Consider the following 19,855-nt stretch of genomic DNA (forward strand, 5'->3'; position numbering starts at 1 on the left):
TCAAATGGATCACCTGCATCAACCATCCTTGTTATTCCTTTCAAAATTCCCTTCAGGCAGGATATGCTGGAACTGTATAAAACGCTGGTTAGGCCACAACTGGAGGATTGCATGCAGTTCTGGTCACCACATTGTAGGAAGAATGGATTGCACTAGAGAGGGTGCAGAGGAGATTTACCAGGATGCTGCCTGGGCTGGAGGGTCTGAGGATAGACTGGGGTTGTTTTCCTTGGAGCAGCAAAGGTTGAGAGGAGATCAGATAGAGGTGTATAAGATTATGAGGGGCATAGATAGGAAGGCACTTTTTCCATTAGTAGATGGATCAATAACGAGGGGGCATAGATTTAAGATAAGTAGAAGGATAAGGATTAGATTTAAGATAAGAGGTAGAAGGATAAAAGGGGAGTTGAGGAGAAATCTTTTCACCCAGTGGGTGGTGGGAGTCTGGAACTCACTGCCAGAAAGGGTGGTTGAGTCAGAAACTCTCGTAACATTTAAGAAGTATATAGATATTCACTTGCGTTGCCATAGCTTCCAGGGTTGTGAGCCAAGGACTGGAAAATGGGATTAATGCAGTAAGATCTTTGTTGACCGGCATGGACACGATGGGCCAAATGGCCTACTTCTGCACTGTATATGTCTATGAATCTATAAATATTTCATCAAGTTGGTCAGATATAGCCTTGCCTTAATGAATCCATGCTTATTGTCCTTGATTAATTACTTCCTTTCTAAATTATGATTTATGAAGCCCTTCAGAATTTTTTCCAAAAATTTGCTCACCACTGAGGTTAGGCTGACTGCCCTTTAATTATTCGGGTTATCCCTTCCTCCTTTTTTAAACAACAATGTTAGTATCCTGCAGTCCTTTAGCCAGAGAGGACTGAAAAATGATGATCTGAGTTTCTATGATTTCCTCCCTTGCTTCTCTTAGCAACTTGGGATACATGACATCTGGGTTTGGTGATTTGTCAACTTTGAAAGATAGAAAACCCCTTGGACAGAATTACACCCTTGTCGGGCAGGCTCGGCGGGGTCAGAGTGGGAGCAGTCAGGAAGCCGCCCGCCACCCACGATCGGGGCTGGATCGTGATTTCACGCTGGTGGACCAATTAAGGCTTGCCCAGCATGAAACTCATGCTTCTGTGCTGCCAGTGTGGGGTTGGGGGGTGGGGGGGGCGTGGTTTGCGGTGGCCAAGTACTCCATTTCATGCATGTGGGTGGGTGTGTGCAGGAAAAGCTCCCTGAGGCACAGAGTTGCCTCAAGGAGATGAAAATACAAAAAACGTCACCTCATGTGTCATATGAGCAGGGGCATGTTAGAAATTAATGTGAAATTTTTTTTTAATGACGGATCGAAACCTCATCCTGCCCATGGATGAGGTTTCACAAAAAATGCAAACCCACTTGGCTTTTTTGCCTTCCCACTGACCATAAGGCTAGATGGGCAGCGAAACGTTTAATTCAATTAAGATTGTTAATGGCCTTAATAGGCCTTTTAATTGTCAGTGCTGCCAACCCCCATGTGCACCCACCGACCGAAATATCACGTGAGTGTGTGATGACGTCGGGATGCTCACCCGATATCATCACGAGTCATTTTACTCTCGCTCGGGTCGGGCGCGTGCCTGCCTGACTATCAAAAAATTCTGCCCCTTAATATTTCCTCACTCACTGGGCTGGATTTTACAGGAGGCCATATTGCTCGCCCCTCCCTCTACCCCAACTAAAAAGTTGATCAGAAACCTACCAAAGGAAAAAAAAGGTCCTCCTGGCAGCACTAACATGCAGCAACAACAATGGAAGTGTGGGACTTTAACCCCTCACTGGGAGGAAGACCCACCCTTGAGAGCTGCCGGTCAACCTGATTGGCCAGTAGCCCTTGCAGTCCTGGCAGTATGGAGTTCAATAGTGGGTGCTTTTGGGATGGCAGGCAGGCCCAGGATGAAGGCCCCAATAGATCCTGGACTCAGGTCAATCAGGTGTATTGGGCAGGGAGGGATCGGGCACCTTGGGGGGCTTTGAGGCAGGTAGGTTTTGCAGTGCAGGCAGGGAGAAAGGAAGGGAGGTTCTATGTTTCGGGGGGGGGGGGGTTACCTCTAATGCACAAAGGGTACCCTCCTCAGAATAGTATCCCCTTCTTTCCCATCCTTTTAAAAACTTTCTTGAAAGAATGGGCTGCCCACACCTGCCTGCCTGCCCATACCAACTGTGTTATACTGTGGACAACATAATATTGGGATCATTTGGCTTGTAAACCAGATCAATCGACTCTTAATTATTTATTTACAAATGACAGGTAAGTGGCAGATTTTGGCGTCTACGCACCCCCACCCTCTACCCTCTCCCTCCCTCCTTTATGGGGGACAGCTTGGGGTGGGTGAGAAAGTGGTGGGTTAGCTACCCCTTGTACTTTAGAGGTCCACCCCTGCTGAAAACAGGCACGGCAAGGGGCTGCAAAAGCCAGTCCACAATATGCTATCCAATTTTGCACACTCCTCAGGTACACTGTCTGCCTTGTCATCGTTACATTGGGGAGGAAGTGATTGGGACCCTGGATGGTGAGAAAGGAGGAGATAAATTAGGTCAGGTATTGCATCTCTTGCACTTGTCTGGAAAGGTGGCATGGGAAGGGGAGGAGAAGTTGGGGGTGATTCATGTGTGGGCCATAGTTTTCCAAATGGAATGGTCCCTTTGGAATGCTGAAAGGCAAGGGAAAGGGAAGATATGCTTTCTGGTGGCGCCATGCTGGAGGTGTGGAAAATGCCAGAGGATAATCTATTGAACATGGAGGCTGAAAGTGAGGATAGGGAAACCCTATCATGGGAGGGATGGGGTGCATGAAATGGAATGAACACAGTTGAGGGTCCTGTCAATCAGGATGAGGGGAGATCTCTGGTTGAGTACAGTATAAAAGAAGACATGTTGGAAACACTAGTCAGAACAAATGTGGCAGAGGCAGAGAAACTGGGAGAATGGAACAGAGTCCTTACAGGAAGCATAATGTGAGGAAATGTGCTCAAGGTAGCTCTGGCAGTCAGTGAATATTGGTGGATAGCTCATCTCCAGAAATGGAAACAGAGAAGTCAAAGAAGGGAAGGGGGGCAAGGGAAGAATTGGAAATGGACCATGTGAAGGCAAGAGAAGGGTGGAAACTGGGAGCTCGATTAAATTTTCCAATTCAGAATGAGAGCAGGAAAAAGCACCAATACTGTCAACAGTGTACTGGAGAAAGAGGTGATGGAGGGGTAGGATTGGAACAAAGAACATTCCATATATCCCATATAAAGGAAATTATAGCTAGGATTCATGCAGGCATCCATAGCAGAACCTTCTGGAGGAAGTGAGTGGAGTTGAAGGAGAAACTGTCCAATGTGAGAACCAGTTCAGCCATGCGGAGGACGATGGTGGTAGATGGAGACTGGTTTGGTCTCTTTTCAAGGGAGAGAGCGCTCAGGCCATCTTTTTCAGGGATGAAAATTTAGAGGGATTGGACATCCATGGTGAAGAGGAAATGGTTAGGGCTAGGAAAATGGAAACTGTTAAAGTGACGGAGGGAATCGGTAAAGTTAGCAATGTATATGCCTATCTTGCAATATGACTTCAAGGTCACATATATGTGTCATTGGAACACTAAGCATGGGGTATAGTACTCATGCGAGCTCACAAAAATAACAAGGGAAGTGATGTATTCTGTTGTGAGGTCTAGTAACTGACAGTAACGATTACTCCACCTGTCACCATGAAACAAGAATCAATAGAAAAAGAGACCCATTCCAATAGGAAGATAGATTGTAACGTTACTGTAAATTCAAAAGCTGTTCTGATACAAGATGTCTTAGCAGGTTGTCTTTCAAACACCCAGCAATATGGGGAAAAAAAAGTTGGTGATTGTGCCTCTCAGCACCAAGACTTAGTTGAAGTCTGACAGATGGACAAGACACAAGGAGGGGGGAATAGAGAGAAAACAAAGAAAAAAAGAGCTTGCTTCTATATTTCTATGTCTTATCACAGCTTTCAAGATGTTCCAAAGAGTTTCACATAAAACAAATTGCTTTGAAATGCAGCCACTCATGCCAGCAAACACAGTATTTTGTACATAGCTGAAAAGAATAGCAATGAAAAGAGTCACCAATTTGTCTGTTTTTGATGGATGAAGGATGAATGTTAGTCATGAAACTGGACAATCTCCCTGCCCTTCTTGCAATAGTGGCACGTAATCTTCAACTTTTAATTACTTTTCTTTGAACATTAATAAGTTCGTGTGGCTCAGTTGGATGGTTATCAGCTATTACTTTGAATCTCAGTCATTCCAGCTGTGGCTCTGGTAGCTTGCCTCTGAATCAAAAGGTTGTGGGTCCATGCCCCATTTCAGAGACTTGAGTACAGTCCCTCACTCTTTTGGATGAGATTTTAAACCTGTTTGCCCTCTCAGGTGAACATAAAAGATCCCATGGCACTGTTTTGAAGAACAGGGAAGTTATCCCAGGTGTCCTGGCCAAGATTTATCCCTCTATCAATGTCATGAAAACAGATTATCTGGTCATTGTCATGTCACTGGTTTGTAGGGAGTTTGCTATATGTGCAAATTGGCTACCTACATTACAACAGTACTAAACTCAAAGGAACTTCATTAGCTATAAAGCACTTTTGGAGGCCCTGGGGTGGTGAAAGGCAGTATATAATTGCAAAATTTTTTTTTAACTGACCCACTGGAACAAATGGATGAAGCTCCACTCTCAGTCCCCATTTAACATCTTAATCAAAGTACAGGACCTTTGACCATGCAGCACTCCTTCAATACTGGTGAGCACTACATTTGTGTGCTCAGATGTTGAAGTTGAAACATGTCTTATTGTTTCCCCTCAAACCAATTTTGATGCACCTTGCTTAAAACCCCCTGTTGGGCATTCAATCTTCCCACAATTTTCAATAAAATTAGAAGATATCTGCCTTGATGTCAAATGTGGGATACTGTAAAATCAAAAATAAGCACACAAAAATATCTGAAAGTGTATTTACTATCTCTCATTCTAATAGTAGATAGGGTAAGCAGTATTACTGGTCTATTAGGTTTTGCTTCTGACACAGGAACAATGGACTAGATGGCCTCCTTCTGTGCTGTATAATTCTAGATTCATCATTAATTTGATTGGTTTAAGGTTCCAAAGCAAGGCACCTATCAGCAGTGTCATGCAACAAGCCCCTGGTCCTAACAGCTTACTCAGCCTCACTGGTCAGTTGAATCTCTGTGGTCAAGCAAATTCATAACCTGCTGCTCTGCCTGAATTAACCTTTTACTCATCCAGATTTTCTGCCCAACTGAGCCCAACCACACCTAATCCAACTCTTCAGCTTCTCTGTGTGATCAATCCTCATTAAAACTCAGTGGCTAACCCGACTCGCCTCAGTAGCTGACCCAATCCATATCTCTGTCCCTTCCGCTCCTGCCTACAGAAATACCGCCAAATTTGAGAGAAAAAAAAGAAAGAAAGCCTTGCATTTCTGTTTCACCTTTCACAACCTCAAAATGTTTCATAGCCAAAGGAGCACTTTTGAAGTGTAGTCACTCAGTACTGCAGGAAACATGACAGCCAATTTGCACCAGCCTGTTCCCACAAAAAGGAATGTGATCCTGACCAGATAATCATTTTCTTAGTGATGTTGACTGAGGAATAAATATTGACCAGGACACCAGGGAGAACCCCCTCCAATCCATTTCAAAATAGTGCCATGGAATCCTGTAGGTTCACCTGAGACAGCAGACTCTCTCTTGGTTTATTGTCTTTGGCTTAAAGTCATCTGACAGATGGCGCCTTCAATAGTGGAGTTCATGCTCAATACTGCACTGGGACATCAGCCTGGATTCGGAAATCAGTGAAAAAAAAGGAACTGCAGTCTTGATTGTAGGGGTTGCTTCTTATAACTTGTGGATATTAGCTACACTGTACTTCCTTAATTTCCACAGAGAGGTTGGAAGGAACTTATAGATCAGCACAGAAACAGAGACTGGGTTAGTTTGTAAAACAAAAACAGAATTACCTGGAAGAACTCAGCAGGTCCGGCAGCATCGGCGGAGAAGAAAAGAGTTGACGTTTCGACTCCTCATGACCCTTCGACAGAACTTGCGTTCGAGTCCAAGAAAGAGTTGAAATATAAGCTGGTTTAAGGTGTGTGTGTGGGGGGGCGGAGAGATAGAGAGACAAAGAGGTGGGGGGGGGGTGTGGTTGTAGGGACAAACAAGCAGTGATAGAAGCAGATCATCAAAAGATGTCAACGACAATAGTACAATAGAAGACATAGGTGTTAAAATTAAAGTTGGTGATATTATCTAAACGAATGCTTCCAACCTGATAGTCGCCCAACCTCGGACGGCCCGCTTCCATCTCTTACCCAAAATCCACAAACAGAACTGCCCCGGTAGACCGATCGTCTCAGCTTGCTCCTGCCCCACAGAACTCATTTCTCGTTATCTTGACTCCCTTCTCTCTCCCCTTGTCCAATCCCTTCCCACCTACATCCGTGATTCCTCTGACACCTTACGTCACATCAACAATTTCCAGTTCCCTGGCCCCAACCGCTTACTCTTCACCATGGACGTCCAATCCCTCTACACCTCCATCCCCCACCAGGATGGTCTGAGGGCCCTTAGCTTCTTCCTCGAACAGAGGCCCGAACAATCCCCATCCACCACTACTCTCCTCCGTCTGGATGAACTTGTTCTCACACTGAACAATTTCTCCTTCAACTCCTCTCACTTCCTCCAAATAAAAGGTGTGGCTATGGGTACCCGCATGGGCCCCAGCTATGCCTGTCTCTTTATGGGGTATGTGGAACATTCCTTGTTGCAGTCCTACTCCGGCCCCCTTCCACAACTCTTTCTCCGGTACATCGATGATTACTTCGGTGCCGCTTCATGCTCTCGTCAGGACTTGGAAAAATTTATTAATTTTGCTTCCAATCTCCACCCCTCCATCATTTTCACGTGGTCCATCTCTGACACTTCCCTTCCCTTCCTTGACCTCTCTGTCTCAATCTCTGGTGATAGACTGTCCACCAATATCCATTACAAACCCACCGACTCCCACAGCTATCTCGACTACAGCTCCTCACACCCTGCTTCCTGTAAGGACTCCATCCCATTCTCTCAGTTCCTTCGCCTCCGTCGCATCTGTTCTGATGATGCTACATTCAAAAACAGTTCCTCTGACATGTCCTCCTTCTTCCTTAACCGAGGTTTTCCACCCATGGTCGTTGACAGGGCCCTCAACCGTGTCCGGCCCATCTCCCGCGCATCCGCCCTCACGCCTTCTCCTCCCTCCCAGAAACATGATAGGGTTCCCCTTGTCCTCACTTATCACCCCACCAGCCTCCGCATTCAAAGGATCATCCTCCGCCATTTCCGCCAACTCCAGCATGATGCCACCACCAAACACATCTTCCCTTCACCCCCCTTATCGGCATTCCGTAGGGATCGCTCCCTCCGGGACACCCTGGTCCACTCCTCCATCACCCCCTACTCCTCAACCCCCTCCTATGGCACCACCCCATGCCCACGCAAAAGATGCAACACCTGCCCCTTCACTTCCTCTCTCCTCACCGTCCAAGGACCCAAACACTCCTTTCAAGTGAAGCAGCATTTCACTTGCATTTCCCCCAACTTAGTCTACTGCATTCGTTGCTCCCAATGTGGTCTCCTCTATATTGGAGAGACCAAACGTAAACTGGGCGACCGCTTTGCAGAACACCTGCGGTCTGTCCGCAAGAATGACCCAAACCTCCCTGTCGCTTGCCATTTCAACACTCCACCCTGCTCTCTTGCCCACATGTCTGTCCTTGGCTTGCTGCATTGTTCCAGTGAAGCCCTACGCAAACTGGAGGAACAACACCTCATCTTCCGACTAGGGACTTTACAGCCTTCCGGACTGAATATTGAATTCAACAACTTTAGGTCGTAAGCTCCCTCCCCCATCCCCACCCCCTTTCTATTTCCCCCTTCCTTTTTTTTCCAATAAATTATAAAGATTTTCCTTTTCCCACCTATTTCCATTATATAAAAAAAAACCCCACTAGAGCTATACCTTGAGTGCCCTACCATCCATTCTTAATTAGCACATTCGTTTAGATAATATCACCAACTTTAATTTTAACACCTATGTGTTCTATTGTACTATTGTCGTTGACATCTTTTGATGATCTGCTTCTATCACTGCTTGTTTGTCCCTACAACCACACCCCCCCCCCCACCTCTTTGTCTCTCTATCTCTCCGCCCCCCACACACACACCTTAAACCAGCTTATATTTCAACTCTTTCTTGGACTCGAACGCAAGTTCTGTCGAAGGGTCATGAGGACTCGAAACGTCAACTCTTTTCTTCTCCGCCGATGCTGCCGGACCTGCTGAGTTTTTCCAGGTAATTCTGTTTTTGTTTTGGATTTCCAGCATCCGCAGCTTTTTTGTTTTTATCTCTGGGTTAGTTTGTGTTGGGAGGGTATACTCGACAAGTTATACTTGCTGGAATTCTCTGGGTCTTTAAGGGTCATCTGCTCAGCAACTGAATTTATTGAGGGATTGGGGGACCTAATCCACAAATCTTTAAATGACTCTGTGGATTAACTCAGTGCTGTACAGAGGGCAAGGTCCTAGGTTTAATCAGTGATTTGGGTTGAGTTTGCTGATCTCAGCAATTGCAATGGTTGGGTGTTACAAATGGCTTTAGCACTTCTTGGTTCAGAAGAGGAAATATCAGTTAGGATATGGTTGCGCATGTCGGGTGAGAGCAGGATGAGGCTTGCTTGTGATGCTTTCTACATTTGCATAGCTCACTGCATTTATTGCCTAGGCTTTCAGATGAAGAACTTTAACTTGAGTGAGATTCTAGAGGGCTCCAGGTAACTCTGGACATATCCTCCAGCACATTAAAATGGTGGGGAGAAAGCTTATTGGAAAAGTAAATTTATGGTCTGATGCATGCTAGATCGTTCTTTTCTACGAAAGGCTGGTCCGTAACCCACCTCAGTCACTATCTTCCTGCCTCAAGTGTTTGTTAAATTGTTGAAGGTTTGGAGCCAAGCATCTTGTAAATTTGTACAGAAATAAAAACTCCTGTATCTGCTCAGAAACACCATCTCAAATGCAACAAATACATTAATTCTCAGCGGATACATTTCAATTACATCTCCCATTTATTTTTTATAGCAGTCATTCTGAAAGTCTATGAAGGAATCATCCTTCAGATTTTTGCAGAATAAAACCACTAATTTCTAAACTACAGACAAAAGGGAAGGAAAATATCTTGTAGAACATTTTATCTGGGTAGAAATACAGCACAGAGAAACGAGTTACATGGATGCCCTAAAGGTCTCTGACATTCAGTGCTATCTATAATTCAAGAATTGTAAAAGTCTTCTTTCGCTTTCAGGGTTTATGCGTCCTATCATGGCAACACTTTTAGGTATGATTTCTGGTGAATTTTTAATGCTGGATGTTTTCGCTCTCATTTATGTTTCACTCAGGAATTCTGAGAGTAACACAATGGAGGGCAATGTGGTTAGCAACAGTGATTGTTTTTGTTTTTAACCGTTGGCCCAAACAATGGACACACACACGATGATGAACTACAGGGAAAGGAATAAAGAAAGGCCAAAATTATGCCCTTCAATTAGGAGATCAACAAAGCAAAGAAGTAGGTCCACACGGCAGGGTTAGAAACAAAAAGAAATCATTGTGTAATGTAAGTTCAACTTTTAAGACCTTCCAGCGCCTCCTCTTTAAACTCTACTAAACATACAGCTTTCCAATCTGTTAGCTACACAATGCTTCAATTTAATCTCAGTTGAAGAGCAGTCAAATGTATAAACAAGTGTTATCATATGATCATTCTCAGCAAATCCTCACATGATTACTTTCCATCGCAAACAATAATGTGATAAGGGTGATTCCAATACATTGGGCTGAGAAGACAGATGTAGGTTTCATTCATTGAGGAAGAAAGGATTGAAGGGAGACAGAATACAAGACATTAAGATGCTTGAAGACATAGAGGACATAGGTACAAGCAAAATCAAAACATTGGGGATCCTGGAAATTTAAAAGAAAAACAGAAAATGCTGAAAACACATTCTCTGCAGTCTTAAACAGGTTATTTGCTTTGGACCCAAAACTAGATGACACAGAGGTAAAAGAAATAGGTTTAAGCAAAAATCACAGATGCTAGATTATAGAAGAACTTTCTACCCACGGAGTATAAGTATGGTTCATGTTCATCAAGAGCTCTGTCGCAGCAGGGAAGGGGCCGTAAAATGCAGCGAGCCACTCTAAACCCCATTGACTTTGGCGGGAACGTAAAATCCAGCTGCTGTAAAATTCCGCCTCTGGTGTTTCTGATTAACACCTGCAAAACTGAATTGTATACCTGCAGGTTGGACGTCCAAAATCTGCCATTCTGAACTGAGACGGCACCGGATTTCAGATTTTCCTGGATTGTGGACACCCGGATCCGGGGGATGGGGGGGTGGGGGGGGGGGGGGGCTGTGGGGGGGTGGTGGGGGTGGTTGCAGGTTGGGTCAACTCAGAGCATGAAAACTAGATTGATGTGCCGCTGTAAACAAAGCAGCAAAATCAAAAACTAGTGCTGCGTGCCACCGAGAACTAGCACCTAGATGAATTGAGCCCTTATTTGGGCAATAAGTCCAGATTTCATTTAACTGAAATTCAGTTGGAAGATTTTTTAAAATGTATGGTGTTCAGACAGTTCCAGTTTTTGGACAGCTAGCTTTTGGATCTCCAACCTGTATGTGTTTAGAAATTGAATTAGATGTCATAGGGATAAATGATGGAGATGGAGATGACCAAATATTCCAAGGGAATTGATGCTGCAGAGGAGCTTTGATTACAATGGTCTTGATATCTGTGGAGGATGACTGGCTGTAAAGCAGAAATGTAGAAATGGCTTAATATTGTTAACTGGTGTTTGAATAATTTGGGGGAGATCAGGCAGTAATAATACGGATCTTTCCCAAAGACTAGACGGGTGGATATGGTCCATGATTGCATATGGAAGAAGCAGGCTTTACAGGTTAAGTGGTCTGACCTAAATCCTTTTTTCTTATTTTATTATGTTAAAATGTCCTTCAAGATATTGTTTTTGCAGTGCGTCAGCTCAGCTTAGTTGGTAGCATTCATGTCTCAAAGTAGGTAGTAGTGAATCCCTCTAGGCCTTGAGTTCACAAAGCTAGGCTGAGTGTCTAGTGTTGTATGGGGATATTGTGAAAGGTATTGTCCTTTACACATGACATCTGTCATTCCTATGGTCATTCTATGTGGAAGTAAAAGATATATTATTAGAGGCATAGCAGGGAGTTGGTCCTGCTTAATATTTCTCCCTCTTATCATTGTAAAACAGATTAATTGGTTATTCATTCCATTGCTCCTTCTGGGACATTGCTGGTGAAAACTGATTGTTTTGTTTGACTTCATAACAATTAATTATGTAAAACCTCATCAAGACATTTCAACGTGAAATGCATTCTATAAATATAAGTATTATTATGGTTCACTGTTTAAATCTCAGGGTTATAAGACTTCCCCTAGAGGAATAACTATCAAAACACCCTATGTGGTATTGAGCCAAAGTCAAACGCCCAAGGGTCAATGCTTTTCTTGCACTGGGTCAGCTGATCACAGTCAGAGCTGTGGAACTAGCTTCAGTCTCCCTTAGATCCGATGAGAAAAAAAAGCAGCCAAGCTTCCAGTTCCTGATTCTTATCCAATAACCTTGCTGGGAACATGAATATTGGATGAGAAAAGGCCCAAACGTGATGCAATCATGGTCAAATAACCCGCTGATGCTCACTGTTAAGGTTCTTACAAGGAGAATGGTCAGTTGGGTTCTGCAGTAATGATGGACAACTTTGCTTTTAAATTAACACTTAGAAAGAAATTTGAGACAGAACATCCTACTTTTCTGGCAGCACTTCTTACTGTTGGAAATATTTTATTTAAAATCTTTAAAGTAATTTCCTGAAGAGATATTCCATCTACACTCCATGCAATTGAGCCTGTGATCCATTGTCAGACACACCAAGCTTTGTATAATTAATTGCATGTTGCAAAGCTACTCACTTGCTTGTTAGAAACTGAGAAAGACCCAATTTTAAGCAGTATTAGGGCTACTTTATTTTCCCTCAAGTGGAAGCCATTCGTGGGCTCTTTCTAGTGCTGTTTTCCCCCATTTTCAGTCATGAATATGGGGACTGGATTTCATCCTTCCCTGCCAGTGCACCTGAAGGGAACAGGTCACATAAAGGGAATGAACATCCTTGGAGACTGAAGGTTTGACATTGTTTTAGTCCCTAGACTGCAGTGGACGACTGTAAATTTGAGGAGTTCCTAGGAATGCTCCCTGCACAGTCATTTTCTAGCAGCCAGGCTGGAGAGAGCAGAGGAAAATCTAGTTTGCGGTACTGAGCTGCTTGCTCCTAGCTTGATTTTCCTTAATTTTTATCTGAATTCGGGGATTGTAGTGAGGAATCACAAGCCCTATTGTCATGCAAAAGAACATAATTTTCAGAAACATCAAAAAATGCTAGATCTAACAAATATTGAACTTAGCCTCGCTCATTCACCAATCCCGTCAATCTCTTCTCATTTCAGGAACTGGCCTATTGATCTTTAGGACCTCCTCACAGTGGTTGGTTCAACAGCCTTCTCTGTTGATGTGTCCGACCAGCTTATTATTCCGCAAATGAAGTTCCACCTGACTTCCCTTTTTATTTCTAACTTCAAGTGAGTGAATTTGAGAACCCAAACCATGATTATTGCCACAGCCATTATAAACTACAGCATGGCATATACTGGTGATTCAAGCTAGCTTTTGTATCTTTTCATGGAAACTTAACTTCCAGTTCTTTCTTTTCCCTCTTAAATTTCATCACCTCACACTGCCATACAAAACTTCACCTTGAATCCTTGCACATACTCAGCAGCATTTGGCGTCTACCTTAACCTTCAAACACAGTATCATTAGCAGCTTTGGACAATAACTTGAGCATTTCAATCCTACAATGATCATCATTAAATTACAAGCACACTGGAGTTTTCTCTGATGTATACAACACATTTTGGAGGGGGATAAACATTGGGACTTGAAATATGTGTTTCCAGATAAGCTGTTCATCTGTAAAATCTTCTGATTCTGACACAGGGCCATGAAACCTGAAACGTTAACTTTCTTACCCTTCTCCATGGATGCTGCTGTTCCACTGAGCTATTCCAGCATTCTCTGATTATATTGCCAATTTCTAGCATTTGCAATATTTTGTGTTGGTATTTTATCATGATTGGCTATTTACGGAGCATGCCAGAGCTGCCTGTTTATAAGCCTTGCACGTATACAGTTTTGAATATTGCTCAAAAGAAAGATCATGTAGCCAAAGCTTTTCATCTTGCACTCATCAGGATAAATGCAAGAATGCCAAATTTCAAATGATTTCAAATAATTAAATTATTGTGATCATTTGAAATTTGGAACTCTTGTGTTTGTCCTGATGAGTGCAAGATGAAAATCTTCAGCAACATGTCTCTTTTTTCAGCAATATCCAAGCTCTGTACTACCATGCGAACGTTTCCAATTGTTAGTCAGAAGAGACGGCAGCTAGTTACAGGGTTAATTAAGAGTTGTACATGTGATAATCTGACCCAGATCAGTATCCCATTGGTCTCAGACTTCATTTGAACTCAGCACCTTGTGTCGGAACAGAAAGAAGCAAATTGATATGCAGGCTCACTCTTCAGCGGCTACCCAATGTGAGGTAATTCGGACTCGGAAGTATGTGTAATAGAATTAGAAAATTGAATTTCTCTGAATTTTGAGATGCCTCTGTTTTGATCAGTGAACTAGAAATAATTAATTGCAAAACCAATTACATGGACAGCTAATAAATCATGTTTGACAATATAATTCAGAGATAATAAAAATGGAAGACACTGCCCCTCAGGCGCAGAGTGACACAGTTGCTGAACTTAAAATAATGCCAATTTGTTTGCAGATGTACCTCGTTTTTGCCTTTCATTCTGCAGATATCAATGTCATGTTGGTTCGATCGCCATGTCACTTTCTGTGGAAAAAGAATGCCAGAGGTTAAAAAACAGGCAAAACGGAAAAGGGTTTCTTTAAGCATGAAAAAAGATGTATGGCTATGCTGCAAAGAGACCAATTTTCTACAAAGTGTGCTGGCAAACTAGGGGATAAGTGGTATTCTAGTACCAAAGAGTCCACAGTGAAATATAGGTTACATAGATCTCAAGGGAAAAATACAAGACCAACTGAAAAATGTTAGTTGACCAGGTTTTGTTGAACCTATCTAGATTTTCTGTTTTGAAGTAATTGATGAATCTCGCACAACCTTTTCTCACAAGGAAGGCAAGTTGGGTAAACTGAGCTGGGTAGATGAGTTGGCAGCTAGGTTGTGAGCAGATGGTTTGTAAAGAGTTAGGGCAGTTCGCAAACGCACTACGAAGCAAATAGACTTGGTGCAACAAATGGCATTTTTGATTTAATATGTAGTCTTTGTGATTTTATGTGCTCACCAAGGTTATAGATAGATATTAGTGCTGGGAAGGGAAACATTTCCAGGGCCATCTTCCCCTGAAGCATGGCATGGGTAGTAAAACTTTCTGAAAATGTACTTCTTCATTTGCTATTGATGTCTCGAGAACACTGGGCAGCCAGGGAGAGTGAACCATCAAATTGCTTTGTTAACAAGAGCCATGCATGAAATAATTTATTGATTTATTTTATCTTCTCTATTTAGTTAATATTTTGTGCTCAACAAACAGAGCTATCGGTCACTGGGGATCATAATATTTTTCTACTCCTGGGAATCTGTGGTAACAGAATCGAGTGTTCCTATGTCAAGTACAAGCTGCTCTGCCAGAGATTGTAAACAATTCATGTAATTCCCAAAGAGACAGGTTTTTCAAACTTTTGGCTGACACTCCAGCTGTTAAAAAAGCAAATCTGCAGTGTAATCTTCCAAACTACATTGTACTTCTGAAAGTGTAAGATTTCTACCATGGCATTTCCTCGGTTCCCAACAGGGTGGGAAGCCTTATGATCCACATGATATTCAAAATCACCACTCATCCCCATAACCTTAACCTCGTTTCTAATCAAATATTCATCAACCCTTTTCCAAAAGGTGCTAACTGACACACCATTATCTGTTTTACTGTTGGAAGAATGCCTGAATTTATTTGCAAGATTAGATTAAAAAGATTCATATTGAGTGCTTTTATTGACAGCAACCTGGTAATTAATGCCATAAATTCAATCATCAGATGGTGTGGCTCTTGGTAGAAAAGGAGACCAATGTCATACCAAACTGTAACTGTCACATATTCATAAGTCATTCCTTTGCCAGGTGTCACACAGACTCAGCCATTAATGAAGCACAAATCTATAATATGAAACAAATCACCCAAAAACATCACTCAATAACCCCCAGGAGATATTTTGTTCCAATCTGAGCTCAAGGTAGCACTGGGTGAAGGAGGAGTTCTTAAATGTAGAGGAAACAGAGATCAAGTAACGAGCACTAGTACACCACCAAGTTTTCTCCCCTCTTTCTGCTAATTCTCCACCCTCTCTGAGGATGATGCCTTGATGTTTTTTGATCAAAAGCCTTGGAACTAGTCACACTTCAGTGTCACAACCTCGTGGCTATTTTTTTTGTATAAAGGTAGACAGTGTGTGCAGGCCATTCGAAAACAGAAGGCATCACAGCCAAGGTCAATTCTATCTTTACTCAACACTTTACAGAAGTGGTCACTGGATAGTGACTGGGAATGGGATTTCCAAACAATTCTCTCCCTGAAGCAGGGTTACTGAAGCCAATTGAGTCTCCCAGATTTAACACCAAGCTCTCCAGTGTCAGGAAAGCACAGTTCAGTGAACCTGGGGGAAAGACGATTTGCAGGATAAATATAAGACCAATTGTTTGGGCATTGCGTGTTTAGGTACAGATTAAAACTCCCTCTGCTTCACCCCATCTATGAGATCCAAGTCTCCATCCTTCCCTCCTACCTCAGGATCACTACCTCTCAAGTGCATGAATTGTGCCACTAATTTACATTATTTTTCTTCCTTTATTTCACAGTGGGCAGAATTTCGCACGTCGGGCGGGCTTGGCGCGAGTGGTCAGGAAGCCGACTGCCGCCCGCGATCAGGACCGAAATTTCACGCTGGTGGGCCAATTAAAGTCTGCCAAACATGAAACGCGAGTGGCAGTGCTCAGCAGTGCCTGTGCAGACTGGGGGGTGGGTAGGAGTGCGAGCCGGGGCAAGCGCGACCTTTGCACTTGTGTGCATGTGCACAGAGCTGCCTCAGGGAGATAAAGTGTTCTATAAAAAAAAAGTAATGAGACATGTCCCCTCATGTGACTCTGTCACATGAGGAGGGACATGTTATTAATTAAGTTTTAAAATTTTTATTTTATGTTTATTGGCTTTAGGAAAGCTCATCCCGCCTGTGGATGAGTTTTCCTAAAAAGTGCAAAGGCTGCTTGGTCTTTTAGCCTGGCCCGTCAACCGTAAGGTTGGACAGGCAGCGAAAAGTTCAAGTTAGTTGATTATTTAATGGCCTGAACAGGCCTTTAAATTGTTGGCAGGCACGCTGCCGATTTCAGCGTGCGCCTGGTGATTGAAGTTTCGCGCAAGTGCGTGATGATGTCGGGACGTTTGCCCGATGTCATCATGCGTCATTTTACACTCAGTCGGGTTGGGCGCGTGCCCACTAAAAGTTTTACCCAGTGTCTCACATGGCAGATGGATCAAAAGGGTAATGAGGTGGGTTAGAAAGGTATAAGCACATAGCACCCAAGAGCAAGTGGCAAATTGATCAAAAATTGGCTTAATGGCAGGAAGGAAAGGGTCGATGGGTGTTATAGTGACTGGAAGGTTGTTTCCAGTTAGGGATCTTCAGGGCTCAGTACTGGGTCCTTTGTTTCTCGTGGTACATATTGATAATTTAAACTTACATAAAAAGCATGATTAAGAGGTTTGAAGATGATACAAAAACTGATTGTGTAGTTGATAGTGAGGAAGAAAACTTTAGACTGCAGGAAGATATCAGTGGACTGGTCAGGTGAGCAGAAAAGTGGCAAATTGAATTCAATCCAGAGAAGTGTGATGTAATACATTTAGAGAGGGAAAACAAAACGAGTAAATACACCATAGATGACAGGATGCTGAGAGGTGTAGTGGAACAGAGGGACCTTGAAGTACACGTTCAAACTTTCCTGAGTGTAGCAGGACAGTGGATAATGTGGTTAAGAAGGTATATGGATACTTCCCTTTATTAACCAGGGCAGTGAATATATGAGCGGTGGGCGGGTGGGGGGGGAATGCAAGAATTGCATAAAACATTAGTTAGGCCTCAGCTAAAGTATTGCATGCAGCTCTGGTCACTTTATCACAGGAGGATATGATTGCACTAGAGTGCATGCAGAGGACATTTATGAGGACATCGCCAGGAATGGAGAATGTTAGCGATGAAGAAACATTGGGTAGGTTGGGTTTTATCTTCTTTGGAATAGAGGAGGCTGAGGGGAAATTTAACTGAGGTGTCTAAAACTATGAGGGGCCTAGATAGAGTGGATAGGAAGGGCCTATTTCCCTTAGCAGTGAGGTCAATAATTAGCAGGCATAGATTTAACTTATTTGGCAGGAAGATTAGACAAGATTTGAGAAGAACTTTCACCACTTAGATGGTGGTGGGAGTCTGCTCAGAGCCTGAAAGGGCGGTACAGACAGAAACCCACATTTCATTTAAAAAATGGAAATGTACTTGAATGCTATCAACTGCAGGGTTAAGGACTAAGAGCTGGGAAGTGGGATTAGGCTTGACAACTCTTATTTAGCTGGTACAGACACGATGAGGGAAATGGCTGCCTGCTGCATTGTCAGTTTTTTAAGTATCTATGTATCGTGGGTGACAAAGGATAGGGTTAAATTCTCTGCAGCTGAATCATCTGCTAACACTCCCCATATGGGCCCATACGTGGGATACTCAGAGCAGCTGGTACCTGTGGAACTAGACCCCATTCACAACATTGGGAAAGAAGAAAAGAATATTCGAGGAGGAAGGAAAACCTAGGATTCACTAATACACCTTATTCATTTGAGCAGAAACATCTCATTTTCTGTATCAGGTATATCTAGCATTGCAACACAGTGAACTAACTGCACAAAAAAATGGGTGACAGTTAATAATTACAGATACTGGATGTACTACAGTGGTAATGATAAATGACAGGTTTATGGTGTTGCTTAGTTTAACATCAGGATCTGCAAACTAAACATTTTCTGTTTTTCAAGGTTATTCATGAGGATATAATATGCAGAATATATTTCAAATTATTTCACAATTATAAAACACAAAGGGACTCAGTGGGACACAGGTTTGAAGGCTTTTCAGGCTATGTTTGAATTATCCATTTGAAATATTCCCTTCCTCTGTTAGCCCCAAGTACAGTAGCTTGCCAGTTAAAATGAAAAACTGGAAATCTAAAACCAGAACAGAAAATGCAAAGCAGGTCAGTGGGATCTGCAAGAGAAGAGGGAGGTTAATATATCAGGCGCTTCAGAACTGGTGCTGAAATACAGTAATATCTGTTCTGATCTAGGGTCCCATCCAACACATTCATTTGATTTTTTCCCTGAGATGTTGATTGACCTGCTGTGATTTATTTTCTATTTTCTATTACAGTCTCAGTAATAGATGATTGTACACAGCTTTTACTTCACATTGATACATACTGAACATTATTTCTTGGATGTGGAGATCACGTTCTGGTAAGGGGCTGAGAGACCAGTTTGAGAACAGAGCCCAACATAGAGTTTCAGCTTCACTCTGGTGCATTTTAAACAGTGTAAAGAATAAGCTTAATGTTAGCAGAGAACTGGCTGCCTTCTCTTCCTGAATATTAGCAGTTCCAGTTTGACACCTCTGTTTTGTTTGACCTAAGAGCACCAAGTAGCCATCACCGTAACTGCTACCTAGAATTAAAAAAAAGTAAATGGCTTTAACAAGCATTGCTACTCCTGTTATCTTCAGCTGCAGTCTCTATAAATCGATACAATAATGCTATAGATAGGATATTGGCTTTAGTTAGTGAGCAATGCATTCTTCAGCCCTCCTTTACATCATTAAAAGGTGTGCTACAAATAGGTCTCCTTGCCAGCATCTGAAATACTATGCAAAGTTGTCTTCCCACCCCCACAGACAGACAATGCTGGTAATAGAAGTCAATCTTAGTCTCTAATTGAAGATTTCTTTACAAATTCATTACAGCCTAGAACAGGTTGCGGGTGGCATTTTACTCTCCTGAGTCAAACACTGAAAATATTGTTATCTCGTTAACACAATTCTACAGCAGACCCTTAACTTCAGAACAACATCCTCTGTTGTGCCAATGTGCATGTTCCCCTTGCCCACACCAGTCACCCGGCAGTCTGTCTGAGTGAGATTGCCAATCTTGTGCTGCAAACTGATAGCCACAAGGGATTACATAGAATTTTATAGAATGTTCAGATCAGAAACAGGCCATTCAGCCCAACAGGTCTATGCTGGTATTTGTACTTCAGATGACACTCCTCCATTGTTTTTCATCCAACTCTAACAAAAGAAAGAAAAACTTGCATTTATATGGCACTTGTCATGATCGCTGGACGTCTCTAAGTGTTTTGCTTTCTGAAGGGTAGTCACTGTTGTAATCTAAGAAACATGGCATTCAATTAGGGCACAGCAAACTTCCAAAAACAGCAATGTGATAATGACCAGATAATCTGTTTGTT

The 19,855-nt window shown here is 42.7% G+C and overlaps 1 protein-coding gene across 4 annotated transcripts in view; it reads right to left on the bottom strand.

Moving 5' to 3' along the window:
- Window positions 1-19,855, bottom strand: part of sema6bb (sema domain, transmembrane domain (TM), and cytoplasmic domain, (semaphorin) 6Bb) — a 590,981-nt gene that overhangs the window by 173,959 nt on the left and 397,167 nt on the right. For all 4 annotated transcript variants that reach the window (XM_041204971.1, XM_041204968.1, XM_041204969.1 and 1 more), the window contains one exon: window positions 14,056-14,118. In XM_041204971.1, the coding sequence (XP_041060905.1) occupies window positions 14,056-14,118 (63 nt within the window). The remainder of the gene's footprint in view (window positions 1-14,055; window positions 14,119-19,855) is intronic.

Source organism: Carcharodon carcharias, chromosome 14 (assembly GCF_017639515.1).
Source record: "Carcharodon carcharias isolate sCarCar2 chromosome 14, sCarCar2.pri, whole genome shotgun sequence".
In the NCBI taxonomy this organism is placed as follows: Eukaryota; Metazoa; Chordata; class Chondrichthyes; order Lamniformes; family Lamnidae; genus Carcharodon; species Carcharodon carcharias.